Here is a 14,095-nt window from a genome sequence, read left to right on the forward strand (position 1 = left end):
TGTCCAAATGCCAGCGGAAGCGTTGCTGGAGCAGACCCTTGTGGTGGCATCTTCAGAAGGCATCCCCTTGGCCCATTACTGTGGGAACATCTGTACCTGCATGCAGCTCTTGCTAGAAAAAACGTCACCCCAACTGCCCCTCTGAAGGTTACTAAAATTACCTTCTGTCGTCCTGCAACACGGGGCACGCAACATGTTTCTGAGGCCCTATATAAGCATCCAGCGTTCCTGTGGCCTGCACGTCTGTCCTACACGTGTTTGGAGCTGGACGCCACACAGGGCTCACCATCCTGGTGTGTGTTGACTTCTTCAGCAAAGGCTTGCTTGACTCTCCCAGGAAGACTTCTGCGTCAAATATTTTTACTTAAAACTTATCAGCAGCTAAGCTGGACTAATTTTTGCTAAAACTTTTCAAGCATATGGAAAAATTTTGCTTTGCCTTAAAAATTTTTGTTGTGTTTTGATTTCTGGTTGCTTTAAAAAGAATTTGTTTTATAAATTTGCTTTTTTTTGAACTTGAGTAAAGTTGAGGGAACAAGTTTACCCACTTTATTAAAGTTATTAAATATAAGCAAACATTTTTAGATGTGAAAAACTGTAAATTCACAAAAGGAAATTTTCATGTTTTTCTGAGTTACTGTTATCTCCCTTATCTCCCCAGCACTCTTTTCCACTGGGGTAAAAACAGAAAAAGGGCTGGGAAAACTACTAAAGTTACTTTTCTCAAATTTTTTTTTAGTGAAGCTAATTTTAAAAAACATTAATCAGAAGCAGAAGCACTGCGGAGCAACATATATTCAACTCAGAAACCTTTTTTTTAAAAAAAAAAAAAAAAAAAATTACTTTTTAAGAAATGAACACTCCACCAGCTGCAGGCTGGGAGCTCACCAGCAGCTCCCCACATCTGAGCACTATTTTGGGATTTCATATAGCACCTGCCGGCGTGAAGGATGGTCGTGTTGACTGCCGAAGGTTGCAGAGGTGACACGAAGAGCGCAAAGCGTGGATTTCGTAGGGACTGTGAATACCTAGAGCTGCGCTAATGTCTTTTGTGTGTGGGTGGGAGCAAGTGGCCTTTGTGGGAGGCTTTTTGCCGGCTCCATTTCCCACCTATGCTGGGACACGCTGCTCACTTTGCTGTGCTGCTTTGCACGGATGTGTGGGGGAAAAGCTCAGCTTGTGCAAGCATGCAGAGAGGTGCTTCCAGTCTCAGCACGGTGCAGAAAGGGGGATGCAATGTTCCCCTGGACACAGGAGCACCGTTGGGAGATAGAGAGGTTAGAGCGTGGTCCCCACTCCTCTAAAACCCTGCCAGGGGAGTTGGGCCCCTATAGGACTTGCTGAGGTTGACCTTCCCCCATGCCCTTCTCCACTCTGCCCCACCAGCGCCATCACTGAGAGCAGCCTGAAATCCCAAAGGGTGCATCCACCATCCCATAGGCAGTCCATCAATCCTCTCATAAGGCCATCCTGGTGACACAACTGGGGGTCGAACCATGTGGCTGACTCATGCTGTATCTCATGTCCCCTAACTCTGTGGAAAGGATGGTAATTGCCACGTCTGTATCTCCCATTCAGGAGCAGAGTACATCAGAGACCCCGAGATGCTCCGGTGAGGTAGTAACAAGGACCGTTGATAGATGTACAACACATAGGTAGACCTTGTGCCTTTCATGGTTGGTAATGAATGGTACCTGAAACTTGTCTATCATCCAGCTTTGACTTAAAATGATACCTTGCAGTTCCCTGGGTGAAAAGGGAACTCCAGCTTCTCTCACTAACTATCCTGGCAAATAACACCATTCAGAATCAGAAACCCTGGCACAAAGTTATCTTCCACCAATTTGCAAGTGGGAAAGTGGGAAAAGCTCACTTAAATCATGTGCCATTGCACAACAACCAGATCTTCTGCAACCTGGAGACTGCCAAATTAAAATTAACTTGCTGCAGGAAATGCAGTGGCTGATTCAGTGGGCAAAACTTCCCCTCCAACTGTGTGTTCAGTGCCCGGAGTGTTGCTGAGACCTGGGTACAGATGGATGGGCCATCTGTGAACTCAGGGCAAAGAAAAGCTCTGAGAAGTTTGGATGTTAAAAACTTTTGACTGGGGGGAACATTGTGTGTTGGGCTATCCTGAAATATTTCATCAATTCCTTCCGTTTTTCTCACTTTATCAGTGAAAATAAAAATGAGGCAGAAGGGAGAAGATATTTCAGAAAAGTAGCACCTTAAAATATTGGGATGGCTCTGTTAGAAACCTCATTTCAGAGTCCCAGTTTTTGAAATATTAGCTATGTGCTAGAAATCAAAAAAGTTGCTTTTACTGGACGATTTTTTTCCAACAAGCCTGGTTTGCTGGAATATCTTTTTGGAACCCATCTATTGGAGTTTGGCTGTCATAACACAGCGCCAGACTGACATTTGGGGGAACTGACTAATCCCATTGGTCCGTGGACATCCAGTCCCCAGTCCTTCACGTTCATTGAAGACCTTGAGGTATTTTGGCAAGAGCTGGACCTGTAGCCCACACCTATCAATGCTTTTGGTTCAAAGCAGGGACTGGGACAGACTTTGGTGCTGGGTGGTGTAGATACCTTATATAAGGTACCTACATAGCAATAGCACTTCTGTAGTGCTGGCTTCAACTGGTCTCTACTTTTCCAGGGGGCTGAGCAGGCCAAGTTTGCTGTGGTTTGGCTATCTTGGCTACCCAGATCCAGTATTACGCTAGAAGTATTGACCAGAGCTGAAATTACATTTCTTGGCTGCAAGTTAAACGAGCCTTTAAGCACAAGTGTGGAAACCCTAGTGTGAACCAGAGGATAGTCCATGGAAAGGGTTTGATTCCCTTGTGTCTAGTGCTCCTGGAGGTGTCCAGAATGTCTGAGACACACAGATGGGGGTTGGGAAACATAATCCATGATGTATGGGAGACCCACACCTTGTGAGACCCCAGCGCACATCAAAAGGTACTAGGGCACTGCAGATGGACAACTGAGTCAAGCCCTAGGCCCACACTTTACAGGTGGGAGAGATGCAAACTCACTGTATTTGACGCCCTAAACGTCTTGCAGTCATCCAAAGTGTCCCATCAGGACCCACGCCTTCATGGGCAAGCTGAGTGTGTGTCTGTGCTGCTTAAGAACAAGGAAGGGTGGGACTGATACCATGCAGAAAGCTATCACATCTATCTGCTGCTTTTGCTTCATAGGAGGGACATGACCTACAGAAAGCACTGAGCAGCATGGGTAGGGCTTGGGCTTGGTCTGGGGATAGTGACACACTTGAAGCCCTGGTACATCTGAACAGCTCAGCACAATGATATTCCCAGGATCTCCAGCACCCCGTCTTCATGCTATGCATGCCTGCAGCATCACCCAGCTCTGGAGCAAGTCTGCTCAATGCCAGCTGGGGATCACTGCATTGGAGAGGGGACATATCCAAAGTAGTCATTTGTGCTCATTTTTTTCTGGTGACTTATAACGTCTGTCTAAGCCTCGTCTGCAAAGTGTGAAACACCAGAGTTGTGTGGGAACAGAAACTATGGGTTTCACAAGGTCCAAGGTAGTAGGAGGACTGTAGATGAAATGATTTTATACTCTTCTCTCCACTGTCCCGTTGCCCTGCATTCTCATCTTCTCCAACTTGTTCTTCACGAATGGGAAGACTGTTTTGTTGCTCGGAGCCTGCTCCCTTTCCCAAGAGCTGTCTCATTAAAAAGACATTTCTGGTCTTCTTTCCAGGATGGGGCTGCTTGGGAGCAAAAATCAGCTGATGTCCCATGACAAACATGCTTCCGGAAGCAACCCAAAACACAGGAGTAAACCTCCTCCTGCCCCACCCAAGGTAAGCGTGCAGTTTTATGTCCTTTTGGGGTCCTCCACCACTCAGTTAGTGTCTGCAGTGATGCAGGCAATACTTGTGTGTGCCAGCAGGAACTTGAGTACTTCTATTTCCTAAAATTGGGTCACCAATTGGGAAATGTTGTTTAAAGGGCAGAAAACAAATGTTTATGCCTGGCTTTCCCCAACGAGATTATTTATATGGGCTGAACTGTTCAATCAACCTTTCCTTGCTCTGGGTTTTTTCTCTGTCAAAAAGGATGCCATTTTTTGGGGGGGGATATCTTATGGCCATGAATTTTCTGAGTGGGCTAGGGATGGTGATGCTCTGAAGCGCTATGTCATGTCAAGCCTCCCACAATTATTTGCATGGGCTGGACTGGAGAGCAGGGCAGGGCTCAGGAAGACAAGGCGCGAGAGGCCATGGTCTGCATGCCTTGTATCGCTTGGACACAAGTCCTCTGAGCTGATACCCGTATCTCTTGGACAGGGCTGCTGCCCTCAGCACTCTGCAACCCAAGCTGATGTTGCTGACTTGCAAACGGCACAAAGATGGGTCAGATTCAGGCTAAGATTCAAAGCTGCAAACCGCAATGGAAACTTTACCATCAGGGAGGGCAACAGGTTCAATAAAGAGGGTCCATAACTAATCTGTGTTGGGGTGGGCTGAGAATCAGAAATCTGAGCATCTGCTGCTTCCTTTGAGTTTGTATGGCCTCTGCTTGCGTGGGCACTAATCAGTAAGACACTGGGCCAGGATTTAGGAGACCTCAAATGACAAACTTCTTGTTTAAACTTTGGAAATCACTTTATGTATCTGTCTGTTGCTGTACAGAGAACATGAAGTTGTTTTCTCTTCTCTTGCACTTGTCAGCGCTGCATCCAGCAGCCAGCACAAGAGAAACTGTAGGTGAAACTATCATGTGAAAAACATCTTAGGTCTTGAGCTCTGAGAGGGGGAAGGAATTACCTGTCATTGCTTTTGATGACAGGTGGAGTTCTATTTCCTCCTTTAGTTTCATTTCTGGGTTCTCCTATGGTTATGAAGTCCAGTTTTCATGACCGCAAACGTCAGATTGTTCAAGAGGATGTTCTTTTCCTAAATTTCCTTCTCTCCAGCTCACTGGAGAGAAACAACTATCAGTGTAAATAGAGTATCATCAATCACCTTCTGACACTCATATTTTTCCCACGGGCACCAAGCTCTCACATGTCAAGGAAGGTCCGTATTTCTTTCAGTTAAATTAGAAAGGGCAGTGGGTGAACAGTTTTCCCACCCCACAGTAATTCTAAGTAGGAGTCAAAGTGTGTTGCGGACAGAAAGCACTAGATGTTTTTAATTCAGTGCCTGTAATTCACAACTTCTGCATGTGTATAAAAATACCTGGCAGTGTTCAAACACCCACTTTAGGCACTAGGTACTGTACCTTGGACTGATCACAGGGTTGGCGTCTGAAGTTGGATAGAACCCACCTGGCCATTTCCATAGTACTAAACTCTTAGTCCACAAAACAAGGTGGTTGCACCCCAGCTGTGGATTAGGAGTAGTCTATGGTCAATTGGCCGCTCTTAGGGTTTAGGCCAAACCAAACTAGGGACCAGATCAATGTTTTAAAAGTGTGCCTAGATGAGTTGCAGTGCCTTGCTGCTGTTTTGCTCATATAACCACTGCCTCCATATTTTTTTAACGTACCCCTGAGCAAAGGATATCCCACGAGCCTTGGGACAATTATGGCAGAGTATCCTGGGTTTTCTGCTTCAGATAATATTGCAATTGTCACTTCTCAGTGGGACCATTCATGTCTCATCCCTCATTGATCTGAAATCTGGCGTCAATGAGCAAGAGTTAGACAGAGCAGGGTCTAAATGCGTGGATAGCAGATTTATGCTTTTATTCAGAGGGGAGCCAAGGATTATTCAAGCTGACTGCCGAGACAGCTATGAACACATCATGGCAAAATGTGCTAAAGCCATCACGACACATACGGAGCCAGATGCAGAGGCTGTTGACTGACTACAGTGGGCTCTGGATCAGAATCCCACTCATCTGTGAAGCTGAGAGCAGGTCTTCCTGCAAACACAACAAAGTAATAAATGTGTTCTTTTTTCTTTCTATTTCTACCAAAGGACAGACAATTTATCAACGTCTCTCATCTAAACCAAGCCTCTGTACAAGGTAAGATTCTCAGCTCAATTGCTGTTTTCTTCACCTTCCCGTGGGGTTTTGCAAGATGGTGGTCCCCCAACAGCAGGTCTTGAGAACAAGCCGTCATGCTGCAGGCATGCGGTTTCCGCATCTTTAGCATTGACAGGTGGGGAGTTTATCAGCATGTTTCGGAAGATTCAGTTTACATCACTAACTGTTTGTAGCTGCCAGTTTCCCCTGCTCATCAAAGAAATTAAGCGGGAAAAGCACTCTTTCTTCATCGGTTGAGGAAAGTGACATCTGAGACATCAACTGCGTGAGATTTCTCTGTCTGCTGCCCTGTCTGCAGCATGACAACTTGTGGATGTTATATCCAGCCAGCTGAAAAATCCGGAGAAAATAGCAGGCATCAGAGAGCCCAGAGGGACTACAAAGAGAATGAGAAGAAAGAAAAGAGTATAAAATAAGGATGCGCAGAGCCCCTGTTTGTTGGCTTTATCCACCTCTGCGATTATCTGCAGGTTGCAGATGCCGTTTGGTAAATGACTGCATTTTAGCAGAAAGTCCTCTGCCACCTCGCCCAGTCTCTGACAGCAACTTGTATATATTTCTGTCAAAGAAGTTCTGCGGATTAAGGATAGAGAGAGACAGAGAATTAGAAGAGGGCAAAAAATAGAGGAAGCTTGGAAGAAAGCACCAACACACAAAAGTTCCCCTTGTGGGCGAAAGTGTAGGATTAGGGGAGACAAGGCAGGAGGAAAGGAAAAAGTGAGGTGACAAATAAATAGGATGGGTGGAACAGCAGAATTAGGTCTTAGGTGCTATGGATGATGACGGATGGTCTCTGCCATGGGGCAGAGAGAGGAACTCCTGCAATGTCAAAATGTTCTTCATTTGTTACAGAGGTGAAATTAGTGGGAGGTGTAGCTCTTCAACCACGTGAATCGGGGTGCGTTTCTATGGAAGTGCCATTTTTCCAGAAATGATCCTTTCTTTTGCAAAATTGTTTCCATGGCACATTTCCAAGTGGCCGTGCTCTCCCACCTCCACAACCGAGTAAATTTTGCCCGTTTTTCACAGGGTTTTTATCGACCTTCTCACTCTGGTGAGAAGCACAACAGAAGCTAACTTCAGGGAGGCAGCTTTTACTTCTGCTTCATGCCAGAAGGCAGAAGTGGAAAGATGATAAAAAATACATTAAGCACCATGTTAGCCATTTTCAGCTCTCAAAAATATTTTGGTTTGTTAGGTTCGGTTCCAGTTTTGGAGGAATATTCATGGTGACAGCCTGGGGAACTTCTTATTTTTCTCTACCAGTGCCTGAGTTTGCAGAAATGATGCTAAGTTTGACTGTCCTATGTGGCAAAATGGGCTGATAGGACCATGCACAATATTTGACATATTGGAGAGATTCTCGTGAAAGAAGGCAATTCAAGTGAATTGTTAGAGAAAGCACAAAATCCAGACAATTCAATCATATTAAAAAATCAAAGATCCAAATTATATCCTGTGGGAGCACTTCAGGTTCAATCAGGCAAAATTATTGACTATAGAAGTGCAATGTAAAATCAAAACCTTTTTCTTTCAGGTTTTCTTTCATTTTTTTTTTTTGCATTCCTTGCATTTTGATTTTTTAATTTTCTTTCAGATCTTGGTGCTGTGCAACTTCTTTCACAGTTTCCAGCTTTCTCACAGTTGCCTCAGAATTTATTTTTTTAATTGTTAACAAAAGCCTAATTCCTCCTGGCATTATTTAGCTTAACAGAAGTAACACAAAGGCAGGCAAGGAGTACACTTCTGAATCTGACTGAGGTGTTGGCAGCATCGCCAATCCACTTTTCACGTGGGGTGGGGTCTTCCATTGACTGAGTCTTTCATCATTTTCAGGTGGTTCCCTAATCACTCATGATATCTTTAAGGTTGGCTCTATACCTCTTTAGGGTCAAAACTTACCTCTAAAGCTCCCTGCACAGTAAAGTCTTGGCCCATGATGGCGGTTGGCAAACACAACAGCTCCATTGATACAGGTGCTGCTATTCACTTACGTTGGATAGATATGACATAGCAGACAGGTAGAATAATCCCCGCCCTCGTCCTGCCACCTGCTCACAGCTGGATTTAAGTACCAGTGGTGGAAAGAGATGGTTGTTTTGGATGTATGTCTTTCAGACATTATAACAACCTGTGACTGCACAAAGAATCAGTCCCTCTGCGAGGCGGTTTCTTCTGATTGAGGAACTGCAACTTCTTTCAGCTCTTTTCACTTGCTTTGGCTAACCATAGTATGAATAAGACTGATTTTCAGGGGTGGGAGCTAAGCATGGTCTGGAGACTGAGGTCTTTTGAGGCATCTCAAGATTAACATCAAAGCCCTTAGTTATTTTTGTTGTTTCCTGAATACGGATTTGAGTTTGAAAGGAATGCTGTCAGAAATGTGCTTTTGAGCTTTATTAGAAATAGGACGGGTTGCTTCTATGGAAAAGGCTGACTTTTCAACAAGAAATTATAACTTCTCATAAAAAATGGGCGTTGCCAATCCAAAGTAAGACAGGGAAGGAAGATTAGAGGGAAATGCCCAAAGTGTTCAGATTTCCTAATGAAAAAGTTATGAGCTTGGGCCTGATATGATTTTATGAGGAAAGCAGAAATTATCTGCAAAAAACATTCAGTGTGTCAAAACACAAAGCAGAAGGGTGTTTGGCAGAAAGCCCTCTCTCCGTGCAAGGCTGGATGTTGCAGGAGACACCTCCTGTGCAACCACACCTGGGAGATGCAGCAGTCCCAGGCCACAGTCTTCTGCATCTCCACCAATGGCATCTAACAGCGTTCCTCGTGGCAAGGGCAGCAACCAGGCCGGAGTGCCACCAGCAGCTCTGTGTTTTGAAGGCATGCTTTTCTAGCACGTTTACCTTGATGAACTAGCTCATGCCACGCTGAAACGGAAAGCTGGAGCCCTTTTCAGCAGCAGTAACTCATAGTTCAGCGCACCCAGCCAACCGACGCGTGTGTGCGAGTTGTCGTTTACCCCACGACCACCCGAGCATGGCTCTAAACCAATTCATGGTCCTCTGAGGGACAGTCTCCGCCTGGCTCCATGGCCATGGGATGGTTACAAATACCTTCCATTCATGAAGGGGCAGCGGTGGGAAGAACTGGTTGAATCATTTCTATTAAGCCATCAAACTGGCGCTCAGCCTATGCAAACCGAGCTGGTATCTAACTTTCCTGACAGCAGCTCTGAGCCAAGATGTATTTGGCTTGCAATCAAAGTCTCTGGGCTGCTAGCATTATCTGCAAGGCAGTCACTCCTAGCAGCCCCAACGGCTTCTCTGCTGTAAAGTCACTCATGGCCTAACTTGATCAAATAGGCCAAGAAAGTATTATCGACACTGTTTCTCAGTGGGGTGACAGACTCGGAGACAGGAAGAGTCACTTTCATCATGAGACAGCGAGTCTTGCTGGCTTGAGCAGAGAGAGCTTTTCTTCTGGCTCACTTAAGTGTGCAGTGTTTCTCAACATCCATGTTGAGCAGGGGGTAAGAGGTGATCATAATATTTTTTCAGCATATAAAACCTTTTTGTCCTTTTTTTGTTGAACCTATATTTGTTATTTTTCTTTCTCCCTCTCTCCTTTTTGTTTTTTGTTTCGTTTACATCAGTAGCTTCATGATCAAAACTACATTTTTCATTTTATTTTCTGGAACACACAGCCACTCTGTGCTTGAAGATGTTGACACATTTGCTTCTATTTTTCAAAGCAAAAGTGTGACCGCTGTATGATTTTACTTTCAAGAGGAGCAGGACGGTGCGTGTGGATGAGCGTGTTTGTTGTGGACAGCTTGCAGTAGGCACGCACGCGCCAAAACCTTTCACGTCCGAGAAGCTGCGTGATAATAACTTTCTCAAGGAGGCAACAAGGGTTTGGGCGCATTGCTAACACCAAACGCTTTGAGATCCCTCGAGGGGAAGCCCCCAACCCTGCAGGTTATTTTAAGACTTCAAAGCATTCTCCCTTGTGACCAATCATCCTTTTCCCCGTACGCAGGAGAGAGCGGGGCTCTGCTGAAACCTTTCATGGATCTCCAAGTTCCTCCTTGTAAGCCCGAAAGGAACTGCCCAGGGCTTCAGTTTACAAAGCTACATTTCCTCCCACGCTGACCCTTTCTCCTCCCTCCTCTCCAACAAATTGCCGGCAGAGCAGCAGCCAGGCCTTGCACAGACACAAAACCCAAGTCGCCCCAGAGACGTGTTATCTTGTGATGACAAAGGGCCAGTCTGGCTCTCTTGCTGGTGGCATTATTTGAAAAGGTCACACAGAGACTGTGGCTTGACAGTCTGTTTTGAAAAATGCTAATAATAGACCATCCATTGCTCTCGGTGCATTAATTAGGCTGTGTACAAACTAAAACCTTTCCACAGCAAATGGTCTACTTTTTTTTTCTTTCTCCTTCTTTTTCTTTTTCTTTTTCTTTTTCTTTTTCTTTTTCTTTTTTTTCTTTTTCTTTTTCTTTTTCTTTTTCTTCTTTTTCTTCTTCTTTTCTTTCTTCTTTTTCTTCTTTTTCTTCTTTTCTTCTTTTTCTTTTTCTTTTTCTTTTTCTTTTCCTTTTTCTTTTTCTTTTTCTTTTTCTTTTTCTTTTTCTTTTTCTTTTTCTTTTTCTTTTTCTTTTTCTTTTTCTTTTTCTTTTTCTTTTTCTTTTTCTTTTTCTTTTTCTTTTTCTTTTTCTTTTTCTTCTTTTCTTCTTCTTCTTCTTCTTCTTCTTCTTCTTCTTCTTCTTTTCCTTCTTCTTTTTCTTCTTTTCTTCTTTTTCTTCTTTTTCTTCTTTTTCTTCTTTTTCTTTTTCTTTTTCTTTTTCTTTTTCTTTTTCTTTTTCTTTTTCTTTTTCTTTTTCTTTTTCTTTTTCTTTTTCTTTTTCTTTTTCTTTTTCTTTTTCTTCTTTTCTTCTTCTTCTTCTTCTTCTTCTTCTTCTTCTTCTTCTTCTTCTTCTTCTTTTCCTTCTTCTTTTTCTTCTTTTCTTCTTTTTCTTCTTTTTCTTTTTCTTTTTCTTTTTCTTTTTCTTTTTCTTTTTCTTTTTCTTTTTCTTTTTCTTTTTCTTTTTCTTTTTCTTTTTCTTTTTCTTTTTCTTTTTCTTTTTCTTTTTCTTTTTCTTTTTCTTTTTCTTCTTTTCTTCTTCTTCTTCTTCTTCTTCTTCTTCTTCTTCTTCTTCTTCTTCTTCTTCTTTTCCTTCTTCTTTTTCTTCTTTTCTTCTTTTTCTTTTTCTTTTTCTTTTTCTTTTTCTTTTTCTTTTTCTTTTTCTTTTTCTTTTTCTTTTTCTTTTTCTTTTTCTTTTTCTTTTTCTTTTTCTTTTTCTTTTTCTTTTTCTTTCTCCTTTTTCTTTCTCCTTTTTCTTTCCTTTTTTCTTTTTCTCCTTCTTTTTCCTTTTATTTTTTGTTTTCTTTTTTCTTTTTCACCATTGTGTTTTGATCTGATTTTTGTGTTTCTGAGTGTGTGCTGATCCTCTTTATAGAGTTTGATCTGCCCCAAAATAGCTGCTCATTTCTGCTTCAGTAGGTGCAAGCCTGCATGCAAACATAGTGATTCAGCTCCAGCCCGCAGAGACCTGCCCGGGGTGGGTTAGCAGCCTTGCACACACGTACCAGGCAGCAGCTTGGCCACGCGCAGCATGGCTCGCACGCACCAGAGAGCGAAACTTCATTCTACTGTGCCAAAATTTAGGCTCAACCAACATGGCTGGAGTAAAAGCATGTGTTAGGGTAGGGGATGGGGACTCACAGCCTTGGTCCAGGCAGGTTGCAAGTGAAATGGGTGACGCAAAGCATCAGTTTTGTGGTGCAGAGCATCTAAAGTGCATCAGGACCAGGGAGGGGGAAGCGGATCCTGGAGCCCTCACCGCTCCCCTGGGACTTTCAGCTGAGCAAAGCAGCCAGGCGCTGTAGAGGCGCTGGGTCGGAAGTGGCAGCATGACTTAAACATGGCGGCACATCTGCAAGGAACAGGACGTAAAAGGGATGGCAAGATACAGGCTGAGTTGAGAGCATCTGCAGGGAGAGTTAAATCCTAGCAAAGGGCTCAAACAACAGAAACTGAGATGACTTTATACCTTTTTCAATCAAGAAAGCCTCATCTTATTTAGTCAAAACCCAGAGCCACCCTGGGAAATGTTGCTACAGCAGTTTTCATTTACCGCCGTGTAAAACTCAGGCCAGACACTGACAGGTTATTTATGACCCTTCTTATTCAACACAAACCCTTTTTTCTTGTTGACACACTGGGTTTTGTGGACTGGGGGGGTCTGGAATGCTTTAAAAACACATATGCAGGAAACACTTTGGTGAATCGGTGTTAATCCCCAAGCAGAAGTTGTGGTTGGCAGGAAAGCTGGGTGGGCGGAAAGCTTGGCTTTTGGGGGACAGGTGGGGTGACAGCCCCTGTGTGCGGGGGGGTGAAATGCCCCACCATACACCCGGGTGTGCATCACTGCCCTGGCAGGGAGCAGGCTGGATTCAGTGGTGCTGCTTCTTCTTTCAGATACCTTTGTTGTGGTTGCACTGTATGATTTTGCTGCCTCAAGTGACCGTGACCTGCAGCTGTCCAAGGGGGAAAAACTCCAAGTCCTCTCCAAGTAAGTGACCTGCTGCCCAAGGGAGGTTCAAAGATGACCATCATGAGGCTGGGAAAGGGTGGACCTTTGGGTCAGACACCAATCTGCAGCTCACCAGAGCTGAGCCTATGTCTTAGATTTGCTCCAGAGTGAGACTCTGGGCACTCTCTTCTCTCTGCAAGGTGGAAAAGGTGACACTTCCATGCTTTCCTTGAGTTATGGATACTTTGGGGTCAGGTAGTGTCCCTGCCTGGATACTACTGGGACCTTCTTCACTGCCGGTGTGCGTGGGCACAGAAGTAGCATAAATAACAATAACCTAGCTCCTGTTTCTTATTTTGTGCTGATTGTGCTTTTGCAAAGGATGTGGGTTGGGTGTAGTCAGAGGAAAGGACAGAATCAAGCCAGAGGTGAGCGTGGTTTCATTTCACCTTCTTCTCAAAGTCATGAGAGAAGGAGCAGCAGACAGTCCATCTGCCCAGTCCGTAACAGGGCAGAGATGGACTTGGGTCCCCTGCTCATTTGGCCTTGAAGGGCTGCTCCATCCTTGACATCTCTGTGAGGTGGCCTCCGGAAGTGCATTTCTCACCCAGATGCCGTTGGCTGGGACCCATGGAGCAGGGGAGCCTGCTGGGTGGGGATGGCTTTTGGTCACGGCCAGTGGCTGAGTCAGTGGTGGGAGACCAAAGCATTGAGGTGTCTGGCAGATGAAGGACGTTGCAGAAGAGAAGAACTCCAATGTCCTTATGCAAGCGACAACCTACGGTGACCCAGGTTTCCCTCCTCTCACTTGGGGTGCATAGCAAATGTTTGGATCTGTGGTCACTCCACACTTCCTCTGCATTCATGAAGAAAGACTGTCACCTCCAGCAGTACCTGAGATGCCAAGAGTGTTCAACCTGCTGGTGGTCCTAAGAAATCGAGAGGGACCTGTGGAATGGATATAAGGAGTGCTGGCCTATTTGCAGTGCTCAAAATCCCAGAGACCACGCTGTCCCCGCAGCCTTAGTTTGGCACGAAACCTGCTCTGAGCACTCATGGTTTTTCTTCCGCTTGCTTTGCAGCGAGGGTGACTGGTGGCTGGCAAAATCCCTCAGCAGCGGGAGGAAAGGCTACATCCCCAGTAACTTCGTTGCACAAGTGGACAGTTTGGAAGAAGAAAAGTAAGTACATAAGCTTATGAATGGTGAACGCTGATGCAGTGCCCAGCCTCTCAACAAGCTATGGGAACAGATTCACTTGACAGCAGGAAGACGTCACTGCTGGGCTGGGTGATAAAAGATGTTTCATCATCCTCAGCAATGCCGCCCAAAAGTTCAGGAGGAGTTTTAAGCACCATGTGGGTGAGGAGCAGGGAGGATGTGGTTGTTATGGGGAATGTGGGCAAAGGTTCCTGTCCTATTGATTGTATCTGCTGTGGAAAACAAGGACTTGGGGGAAAGAACATAAAGCTTATGATTGCACTGGTAAATTAGCCCAGATGCAGCCTTCATGTTTGTCTCCCAGCAA

At 44.6% G+C, this 14,095-nt stretch overlaps 1 protein-coding gene across 1 annotated transcript in view; it reads left to right on the plus strand.

Moving 5' to 3' along the window:
* The window catches only part of BLK (BLK proto-oncogene, Src family tyrosine kinase), a 35,212-nt gene that overhangs the window by 3,627 nt on the left and 17,490 nt on the right, over positions 1-14,095 (plus strand). Inside the window, exons 2-5 of the mRNA XM_075089817.1 lie at positions 3,744-3,846; positions 5,970-6,018; positions 12,514-12,607; positions 13,651-13,749. Of these exons, the coding sequence (XP_074945918.1) occupies positions 3,744-3,846; positions 5,970-6,018; positions 12,514-12,607; positions 13,651-13,749 (345 nt within the window). The remainder of the gene's footprint in view (positions 1-3,743; positions 3,847-5,969; positions 6,019-12,513; positions 12,608-13,650; positions 13,750-14,095) is intronic.

This window comes from Phalacrocorax aristotelis, chromosome 3 (assembly GCF_949628215.1).
Source record: "Phalacrocorax aristotelis chromosome 3, bGulAri2.1, whole genome shotgun sequence".
Taxonomy (NCBI): Eukaryota; Metazoa; Chordata; class Aves; order Suliformes; family Phalacrocoracidae; genus Phalacrocorax; species Phalacrocorax aristotelis.